The sequence below is a fragment of the Akebia trifoliata genome, chromosome 3, assembly GCF_017979445.1.
Source record: "Akebia trifoliata isolate Shusen 1 chromosome 3, ASM1797944v1, whole genome shotgun sequence".
Taxonomy (NCBI): domain Eukaryota; kingdom Viridiplantae; phylum Streptophyta; class Magnoliopsida; order Ranunculales; family Lardizabalaceae; genus Akebia; species Akebia trifoliata.
The window spans coordinates 43,492,768-43,503,951 of NC_141377.1; the positions used below are offsets into that span (position 1 = coordinate 43,492,768).

An 11,184-nucleotide genomic window follows, 5' to 3' on the forward strand; every position below is an offset into this window, starting at 1 on the left:
GAATTCACACCTCCACTTTGAGATTCACAACGCCACCATTTCAAACCTGCAAGAAGCTTCTGTTTAAGTACTGGTGTGGTACTTGTCAAACTCCATGTCAAAGTTAGATTCATAGTAAAAGTTGAACTGACATCAATTAGCCTCAAATTGACAAGTTTACCTCTATTTATGCATGTGGGTTTCTCTTCTTTTTAGCTATCTTTCCCGTATGTTTCATAGTAGAATTCCATCATGATTTCACAATTTGTTTTCTTCTCGAATCCAATCACCATCAAATGTTTTGATGGTCTCCTTGGTCCCTTGTGTTCCAACTTTTTTGATGCTTTGCGCACGACTCATGACCACTACTCTCAGGTTCAAGGATGGCGCTCCCTGCTCTCACTTCTCTAGCATTTTTCTAGGTTCTCGAGGTTAACCAATAGGACGCTCTCTTTTGGTCTTCTTTGGGGTATCTTCAGGATTTATTCTAGTGATTTCCTGAGGATGGTCATCGTGAATTATGCTACTATTTTTTTTATCTAAAAGGCAATCATCGAGATTTGTACATCTCTATGATAATTGAACAATTATCTATAGGTATCAATTTATGCTCATATAGGTCATATTGGTTCAGTCAGACCACCTTTTATATTCATTACAGATGAGATGTTCTCAGGGATTGTCCCGAGTCTGGAGTTTCTAGGCTTTGATATACAACTGTAGAATTAGGAACTAGGAACAGATTGATACCTTTTCTACCAACTCTTTGATCTTAATAATGCTGATCTTAAGAATGAGTGAATGCCCTTTATTACTAATTGTCTACACTTGAGTGTAGTTTGTGTTTCTCCTTGATTTTTCCACTCCATTTCTTTCAAACGAATCACTATTTATACACTCTTCCATTTTGATTGAAACCTATGGAACTACTCTAGCTAGGGCTCTCTTCCCTCTATCCCTAACAAACTCGGGTGTCTCTTATAATTAAAGTGAAATTTCGTGAGTGCTTGCAACTGATTTTAAACCTGTTTCTTTTGATGTTTTTCCCCTTATATCTATCTTTTACTGGCTCAAGGAATGGAATAGTAGTCCCTCCATGTTATCAATCAAAGACCCACAAATCAAAGTCAGGGGTATGTCAAGTTCAACATGTGGGGTGAAATCTGTAATTTTCACCAAAACTTGAGGGCATACTAAATAATACATTCTTTTATGTAGAGTAATGATTTTCTGACTCCTTCACGTGGCATACTCAAAATACACTCTCTTGATGTGGCATGTGTTAAAACTATAGATCTGTTTTTTTATCTGTCAAGTTAAATGGATCCCTGAACAAAAAAAAAAAAATTTCTGTCATGGGTCAAATTTAATTTTTATTTGACTTTAGAATTATTTCCATAAACGCAAAAAAAATAAAATAAAAATAATAATAAAAAAAATAAAAATTTGAAAGAAATTTTCATGTTTGGTTTTTTTAATAAGAGATTAAAAATGCTGCATTGACGTTGACTATATAGATTTCCAAGATAATGATGCAGCAGGGGTTAAGAAGCTTAACAGTCGACAAAACCAAATTATCTTGTAATTTTTGCAAATGCGTATCTATTATTCTAACCCATACCTGTGAGGAGGCCTATGGGGGCATGTGTCCGAGGGGCATCAGAAAATCGCGACTCTAAATATAATTTTATAAATTAATGAATTATTTTTCATTATATATTAATTTCATTACCTAAAAGAAGGGTTCAAATGAGGTTGAAGATACCCACCCAAGCATCAATAAAAGCAATGTGGAAAAGTAGTTAGGTTATATAGCATCTCACTTATCTATCTTTAGCAGATGAACACGAAAAAGTACTATTGAGATCATTGGAAAGATAAATAGAGTTTTTATATTTTCTAAATAGATTTAGTCTAATTTGATTCCTCAATTAGCACGACTGGGATTGTGAATTATAAAGCAGAAGCAATGTGGTTCTAATCACACATAGTTATGAATTTACTTAGTGGTGATCGAATCTGTTTGCTTTGAAGGCGACCTAATCATTCATCTTTTCTACCATCTTCCTTGCAAGCAACTTCAAAGATCTTTTCAAAGGCTTTCTTCATGCAAGAAAGGAGCAGTTTGGAATCAATAAATCCCTTTTCGGCCGTCACCACAAGAATTAGCTTTCCCATGTAACTCATTATAGTGAAAATGAGACTCTGTAATCGAGAAAAAACAAATAAACAAACTTATGATCACACTTCATGTTCCTACCACCACAAAGTTGTATAGGGAACTTCAAATCTCATATAATCCCACCAATGCAATAAAAATAAAAAGAACATACGCTAAATAAATAGTCTTAGACCTATAGTTCGGTTGATTTGACACATTGCAAAGCAATTTTGAGAGCATGGGTTCAAGTCCCCAGCCATACCCATTAAATTTTTTTTGAAAAAACACGATTCATGTGATTCGACAATGCCTACGTCCATAGTAATTCACCAACTCCAAGAAATAAATACAATTTGGGATTTCTTATAATTGAAGTGAGATGTGACACATCACAATTGGAGAAGATTGCCTACTACCTTGCCATGGGTGAAAATCACTTATGATACCCGGAACTTTATAGGGACAGGACATATGCACCCACTTTACAAACAAGGGTTCAAGAGGCCGTTGAAGCAAGTGTAGATGTGTGTGTGGGCCCCACAAAATATTTTTTAATATAAAATCTTGAGATAAACAACTTATTACTGATGTAAGGGCTGAGCTGGGCGATGTTGTGTCACCGAAAGAAAAAAAAATTAATAAAGAAATGCTTTCCTTACTAACTAGGTAAGATTTAAAATCTTACTAAGGATTGTTGAAAACAGATGGATTACTAAATTGGTAAAATCCAACATCACAGCCCTCTAGATTTCATGAAGAAACTCAGTTTTAAAAATGAAAATTTCAAAAAAATAATTTTTTTAGGGTTTGATCCTAGGTTTTGAAAATGAGCGAGTACAGAACTCCCAAATTTAAAATCAAAATTTAACTATGAAAAAAACACCTTTTTATTTTTTTTTTATATTATGAAATTCGTAGAATTTTGTTCTCTACTTCCCTATGACATTGGATCATCCCACAATATGAACTGAACAACATAGTAAGGGTAGACGCACTCTTTTATATATAAAATCTTAGGAAAGGAAAACTCTTTCCTAGTTTCACTAACCTGTTATACACTTCAATTAATCGTAGTTTTAAAATTCACCTGAGTCAATTAAATTTTACCGGACAATTTTGATTGTTTTTTCAAAATAAAAGTTATTTTGGTCAAAATGACATAAGACTAATGGTTAGGGTTTGTACTCAGTTCATCTTCTCCCCTGCTTTAGTACGAGAGTTTGGGTTTTAAGAACCCAATAAACCATAATTTCTCATTTTTTAAGATGTTTCCTCAAAATCCACTTTTTAAAAAAATATATATAATAGAATTAGCGATTTTCTAAATTCCTCTTTACTATTTCATCTACACACTATTAGCCCGGCCCCGCAACTGAAATACTCTCGACTAAAATAGGATGACACCAGGGGTAATTTTTAGTATTTCGAACTTATAAATTTTGTGTTGTGCTCTCTTTACCTTTTTATCTGATTTTTTTTTATTATATTGTCATAGTTGCATTTGGTGACTATTTTTTCTATAGTTTTACTTTCAAATGTTTCTTAATACCGGAAAAGATCGATCAATATTACTTATGACACTAAGATCACTTTTAACTTTAAAAAAAAAAAAAAAAAATTACAATAATGAAAAATTCAAAAATCAAAAGACTGCAAAATACTTGAAATTTAAGCTCACCTGAGGAGAACCAGACACAGTGAAGTAGATGTTGTTAATTGGATGCCCGGCAATTACCATTTTCTCTACTGGGCCAACAATATTCGATATTGCCATGGTCGCATTCTTTAAAGTTGAATGAACATATTGAGATACTCCCTACATCATCAATCGAAATTAAATCTGATTTCTGATTTCTTCTGTTATATATATAAATATCAAATCCATGAAGAAATAATTTAATTAGTACTGACCTCACGGCCTTTGAGGCTTCCAACCATTCTCAGTAGTCTACTATTGAGATAAATACCCATGGAGTTTCTTTTTCTCTTTATTATTTTCTTTGCATTGAAAATGAACTTTAAGGGATCTACCTTTTCTTCACCACCAAATGAAGGAATTGGTAAGTGAATGAAGGAAAAATGGTTACCCCACATATCCTTCTCTAACATGTCCTCGAGGTTCCGATAGCCGTTCACCATCCTCGTGTTTAACAACACCAATGCAGTCCTTCGCGACGTGGTGGTAGCTTGATTCATGGCCTCCGTGTACAAATGTGTGCCATAGAATACTATACCAACCACAACATCATTCACAGACTGTTGGAGGGGAAATATGGAAATTAGTGAGTTTTTTTTTTTTATAACAATATGTAAGTAGTTTGTCAGATTATTTTCTCAGACTAGTTGTTGATTAATACCATATGATACCTGAAAGTAAAATATCGTCTCGGAAAATTTTGAATTAATTTATCACATTGGATTTGATCCAATTTTGATAGGATTTGGATCTCAAGTTGAGATCCGATCCAATAGGTTAACTAATGAGATGCATTCTTTCTAGATAGACATGATCTGATCCTTAGACACTCCTTAAAAATCTATATAGATTAATTGGGTCTAAAAATTGACCCAGACCTAGTCTGATCCATCTGGTGATTGGGTACGGATCTAGATAATAAGTTGAAACCCTCCAAAATTTGTCTCCTGTTTTTATAAGTCGTACACGTCTAGGCATATTAATGTCTAAGCAATGATTGCACGTCCATTTTCTAAAAAAATGACCATGAGGGATGTGTCATATTCACTGTTCAGACATAGCCCTATAGTTGATGAGTGACTAGAGTTTGCCTGTGCTGGGTTTAGGGGGTGAAAGAGAAAAAATAATCAATTTGGAAGGGTATTATTGGAAAAGAGGAAAAGCAACATAGAAAGTTGTAAGGTGTTTTTGGAAAGGGGTAGAAGAGAAAAGACAATAAAATTGGGGGTATTCTTGGGAAGAAAAGAGAAGACAAATGATTGATGATTTTCTAACTCAATCTGATAAAATAACTTAAAAACTCACTGACGTGGCATGTGCAAGAACAATAGATTTTTTCCCTCAAAATACACAACTGCACGTGTTTATGGGAATGTGCAGTTGTGTATCTCAATGGAAAAAATCTACGGTTCTTGCACATGCTACGTCAATGAGTTATTCTATCAGAGTTGAGTTAGAAAATCATTACACAATTAAAAAATGGAAAATGCTGAATTGAAATTGACATCGTTTCAAACATTGTTGACGTGGATGTGTCTATAGAACCATAGAGACTTTTCATCGAGATACAAGTGAGAAGCATCTATGGTTCTGTGTGCACCAATATCCCAAATGATGTCAATTTCAATGTTACTCCAGCACGCTCTTAAAAAATAAAGGAAACTACTAGCCTCAAGTACTCATTTATGACTCTCCGTCAAACCAAATGATAACTCTTTTGATTGCCAAAGAAAACTTAGGAGGGAACTATGGATTTACTGTTAAAAAAATGAGGGTATTAAACTATTAAATTAATGGCGAAATTGTTTGATAAGTATACATAAATAAATAAAAACAATGATGAATGCATTTGGCTGGGCATGTGGCTGAAGTGACAAGGGCACAGAACCACACAACTTTTTCTTGTGTATCTCGATGAAGATGATTTATGGTTTTGTGCCCTTGCCACATCAGCCATGTACCAAGTCCACGTGCATTCATCATGACTCAAAAGAAAAAAAAATTAAAAGTGAAGAGGACAAATGATCTTTTTTTAGAATAATGATTTTCTAACTAAAAAGCCTTCACTCGGTTGACGTGGCACAGACATGGAACCATAAATCTTTTTCTCAAAATACACCACTACAATTGTGTTCCCCAAGGAAAAATATCTATAGTTCAATATCCGTGTCACATCAGCCGAGTGAAGCCTTTCTAGTTAGAAAATCAGCACTCTTCCTTTTTATAGGTAAGCAGGAGTTTGAAGGGAACCCTACCATTTGCATTAGGAAGAAATAGATGTAGTTACAAGAAATATCATCCTAAGGATATATGACATGTGAGGAAATATAGGTTAACCGGTCAAATAATGGCATTTCGTTCTTTATTTGATAATTTAATCTGCTTATTTGATAGTTTAATATCCTGATTTGTAGACAACAAATCCCTACTCAAGAAAAATGGACATCCCACAAAGCTCGTTAAATGTATAAGAGGGGTGTCAACATGTGGGTTATGGGGCAAATCCTAGGGTTTCTAGAATCGGAATAATTATAATTTTTCGGTTTTTGTTCTAAAATAAGTATTGGAACTAGAGTCTAACAGCCACATGTATCAATCAATTCTGGGGTTTAAAGAATAGAATAAGATAAAGAATAATGATACATTGACACCCCCTCCGACAAACCCTCTCCACGTGGTTGTATATAGAACCATAGATTTTATCCTCTGCAATAACCAACTGCACATATTTATGATGATGTGTAATTGTGTATCTTGAGGAAAATCCATGGTTCTATTCATAGACATGTGGGAGAGTTAGAAAATCACAACTCCGAGACAAAACATCTCAAGTATCAAACATGTTTTTTGTCATTATAAATATGTAAAATTATACTTTAGGAATCATTGAAAAGCTTTTTTTCTTTCAATTTTAAGCCTCAATAACATAATTAAAAATTTTCTAATAAATATAAATATATAAGTTAATATTTTTTTTTTAAATCATAATTTATTTTATTTTAGAAAAAAATAAAGTTCAGGGGAGATGGTCAGTTTTGTACTAGAAATATATAATTTATATGGAAACTTGAAGAATCTATTAACTTTCAAATTTTGAAATTAGCAGCTCAAAGAAAAGTTATTTTGGGATTTCGAAGTGTGGTGGAGCGAGGAATCAAATGAACCCACTTGTTTTGAGGGCACACCACCAATTTACAAAACTACCCTTATTAGGTAAAATCAATGACACAAGGGCATGTTCTCTCACCACGTTTTTCTCTCAGCCTAACTAATACAACTACTTCTAATCATATATGTCGCATGCTGCTATTGTTTCATCAGCTTAATTAGATAGAGAAAGACGGTTAAATTTATTGTTGAGTAATGATTTTCGGACTTTCTCATGTGGCATGTTCAAAATACTTTGCTAAAGTGACACATCAGAATTGTGAGAATTGCGGTAAATGCTGTGTCACAGCCCGTTATAAGAAAATCCTGTCATCTAAGCTGTAATTTTGATGTTTTTAAGAGTTTAAAATTGATAAATAAGGAAAAAAAAATGGTAATAAGAGAACTTACTCCTCCAACCATAGACTTGACTTGTCGTATATCATCAAGAGAGAAGGTAACAGATCCGATCTCCATCGGCATGAGCTCAACCCCTGGCCTTCCAGACCTAACCACAGTTCGATCATCCTCGACTAAGGTACTCCTTAACACACTCCATGCAAAATCACAAGCACTATTCCAACACCCTGAAACAAAGCTTCCCAATCTCTTACAAATTTTCATCTCTCCATTATAAACAGAAGCAGTAGTTGTAGGAGGGAATGTTAGAGGAAGTGAAGGATTATCAGCTCTTTTTAAGCAAGAAAACAAAGCACCCATGAGAGAGAATCCATCTCCTAGTGCATGATGTATCTTAAAAGCTATTGTTCCTTCTGCATCACATGTTGGGTACTTGAATATGTGAAATTCCCATAATGGTTGATTCTCAGGAAGTTGTTCAAGTGAAATCTTTGATAAATATTCTTTCAACTGCTCGGTGTAGGACTTTGGAGAGAGACTTGATGGAAATGTGGGTACAATAACATGGTCTTCCACCCGAACCGAAACGCGCTTCCAACATTGGACACCCTTGTTGTCTGTAACAATAATTGAGGAGAAACGCTTGTTGACACACAACAATTCGTTCCTAAGCGCTTCAATCATCTTCGAAACATCGATAGGGGTCTCGGATTCAACAACAACAATAATGCTGAGAGAGAGGACTGAAGTGTTGATGCATTGTGAAGATGGACTCAAAGGTTGAAGCATTTCTTCCACTTCTTCTTCTCCTAACACTACATATTGGTTTGATGCCATTGTTGTTGGGTTTTTTTTTTCTTTCTTTCTTTCTTCTAAGCTCAGTGGGTTCAGTTGTGCAAAATAATATACAAAGCTAGTCTATTTATTAGGATTTAGGATATGAAGTATGGAGGGAAGATATGAAGTAGGTGCGCATGCATTGAATATTCAATAGATGTGATTAAAATTCTCAAAGATGTGTGACACCTAAAAGGAAAATGGTTAAAATGTTAGCTGTTAATTTTAACTTGGCAGGACTCATATTAAAGCCACACTAGAGAAATTAAGGAAATAAAGCCTCTTTGAATTTATTTATTTTTACTTAATAGAGAGAGATGGGAAGAGGATAAATAAGGGAAAATGATAGAGACATGTGAAGAGCAGCACATGAGACACAGTAAATGAGAGGGAAATGGAAAGCAGAACCTTTTCACCTGTAAGTAAACAAAAGGGAAACATGCAGTACTGCATTCGAAATTTGGAATGGGAGTATTTCAATGTGTTGAAGTATCCCCTCTTCACGAACGTAGGTTACTTAACATACGAATATGTGTGATAAATGAGCAAGGAAAATGTTATGATTTTCTGGGTCATTGATGGCATTATTAATGAACAACTCTGTGTTAGAGCGTTACATGTTCATAAGAGTTGTTAGAACTTAGAACCACCATTAATTATGTAATTATAGCATTACATGCCAATTCGTGTAAGATCTATGATGCATGCAATACACATTTATGCCAAGATTAGCCCAGGATGATACTGCTTCAAAAATTGGTTCTCCTTTTAAGCCCTCTAACTCAATTAGTGAAAAAGATAACGTCTTGCGAGATTGCTAGAGAATGGCCAAATGAATAATATGATAAAAAAGGCATATAGCAAAAAAAAAGAATAATATAATATATATGTAAAATGCTAAAGTGACTGCCCAATACTGAGTTGACAAGGAGGTGTGCATGGAACCATAGATGATTTCCTCGAAGACGAGTGAAAAGTATCTACGTTTAGTGGACCATAGTGACAAATTCTTGGGGTTTGGGAATAATTCGGCAAGAGAAAACTTAAAAAAAAAAGTTGGCAAAAGGTGATGAGTCTGAAAAACATGGGATAAATTTAAAAGTAAAAATAATTATTTTCAGTATAAAAAATTAGAAATGCTCAAAACAAAAATGATATGTAATTTTTCCAGAAAAAAAAATTCCATTAAATTGCGATTAGTCTTTTTTTTTTTTTTTTGTTGGAAAAATCGAAAACATTTTTTCAAAAACTTTGTGATTTAATGAAAAAATCTTGATTTAAGCCGCAACTATTAAAATCACAAATTTTTGTCACTATGTTGTAAACACCTCCATGTCAACTCAATGTCTAATACAATATCATGTGAAGTCACTCTAGGAGGATTCAAAATAAATAATACAATTGTACTAATATTTGGATCAAATTAACCTGTAGTGGGCACTCTCAAACTTAACATAGATGGATCAAGTTTGAAAAACCTAAGTCAGTCGGGTGGTGGTTGTATTATCAAAGATCATAGTGGCGTGTTGGCATGTTGATTAAGGCTGCTTTACTTTATATTGGAATTGCGTCCAACAATGTTGTTGAATTTCGTGGGTTGCTTGAAGGATTAAAGCTTATATCCCTTCAAGGGATTAGGCTTACCATTGAATCGGATTCGATGCTAATGGTTTCAGTGAGGAAAGGAGGTGCTTATCCTTTGAAAACGGGTCCTATCGTTTATGAAATCAATTCCATCTTGAAGAATGTTACATGGGATATCAATCACATTTTTCACGACGGGAGCCTAGTTCCTGATACCCATTGTTAGCTAAAAAGTCTTATTTGGGCAAATTTTTTGATTTACCTTGTACAAGACAATTGTAATGGTCTAATGGCCTTCTTTCCTCCTCTTTAATATAATTCCCTATGCTTGTCCAACAACAACAACAAAATATTTGGAATTAGTACATATCGTTTATATATATAACACGAAAGATAATGTGAAGGAATAATTAATGTTATTCAATAAAAAAATTACAAGAATCCTAATAGGATCTATCTAGAAAATAATACAAAAAAAAAAAAATTCCTAATTAAAAATATATTCTATCTCTAACTAATCTAGTATTTATCCTAATATTCTCGAGAAATGCTTTGATGTAGTAATAGACCCCTTATTACAATGGTTTTTATCTAATACTGTCATTCTTTCACAATCGCATGTTTCTTTAAATCAGAAAGTATTTACTATTGGTGCATTTAATTTCAATATTTTATCTCATTGATTAAATGATCGCTGTTAATACAATACTTTGTTCTTTTTCTATAATTTAAAAAAAAAAAAAAAAAAAAAAGCATGTTGTGCTTCCTTCTTTTTTAAATTGAATTTTTTGTTTTTTGTTTTGACGGGTCGCATGTACCATCCTACCCGGTATGTGTACAATATTAAATAGTCATCTTTTTTGTGGAGAGACATATAGAAATTTGAAGTCATGACCCAGGGAGCAAACCCAGTCAATCTTGTCATTTAAGGTAATCCATGGTGGGTTCTAAATTGAATTTATATTGTTAGAGATTATTCACAAATAAATTCTTAATACTAGGATTTTATCCAAATAAAATTATAATCAAATTAATAGTGATAAACAATGTAAAATAGGAATCACTTTCTTAAGGATCTATTAACTTGTATGCAGTACCTCTCTCTCTCTCCTACCTATATATATATATATGTGTGGGAAATGTTCGGCACAAAACATTTTGACAAACATTTTGGCAAACATTTTTTTACCGTCGGATATGGAGAGATTGAACGGTTCAAACTCGATTTAACGTATAACTTATAAGTTATTCGATAATTACAGCGCCATCTTTATTGTTTGCCAAAATTAGTGCCTCATCCCTCTCTCTTTAAAACAAAAATAGAAAACCAGAGAGTTTAACTCTTTCGTTCTCTCTCTCTCTCTCTCAAACCCTCTCGCTCTCCCCTCTCTCTCACTCTCTTTCACTCTCTCAAACCCTC

The 11,184-nt window shown here is 33.6% G+C and overlaps 1 protein-coding gene across 1 annotated transcript; it reads right to left on the reverse strand.

Annotated features, from left to right (window-relative positions):
* Positions 1-1,848: 1,848 nt before the first annotated feature.
* LOC147407174 (wax ester synthase/diacylglycerol acyltransferase 4-like) lies at positions 1,849-8,224 on the reverse strand. The gene is made up of 4 exons (XM_086435597.1): positions 7,395-8,224; positions 4,052-4,396; positions 3,819-3,956; positions 1,849-2,184 (listed from the first exon to the last, which is right to left on the reverse strand). Exons 1-4 carry the CDS (start codon positions 8,178-8,180, stop codon positions 2,023-2,025), a joined length of 1,431 nt encoding a protein of 476 aa, XP_086291723.1. The 5' UTR covers positions 8,181-8,224; the 3' UTR covers positions 1,849-2,022.
* Positions 8,225-11,184: the final 2,960 nt, after the last annotated feature.

What these genes read in the sequence shown, in the direction of transcription:
- LOC147407174 (XM_086435597.1), bottom strand. Translation starts at nt 8,180, where the DNA reads ATGGCATCAAACCAATATGTAGTGTTAGGAGAAGAAGAAGTGGAAGAA. An exon ending in TCAAGTCTATGGTTGGAGGA is followed by an intron (nt 4,397 to 7,394) that starts GTAAGTTCTCTT and finishes CCCCTCCAACAG; the next exon opens with TCTGTGAATGATGTTGTGGT. An exon ending in GAAGCCTCAAAGGCCGTGAG is followed by an intron (nt 3,957 to 4,051) that starts GTCAGTACTAAT and finishes TTGATGATGTAG; the next exon opens with GGAGTATCTCAATATGTTCA.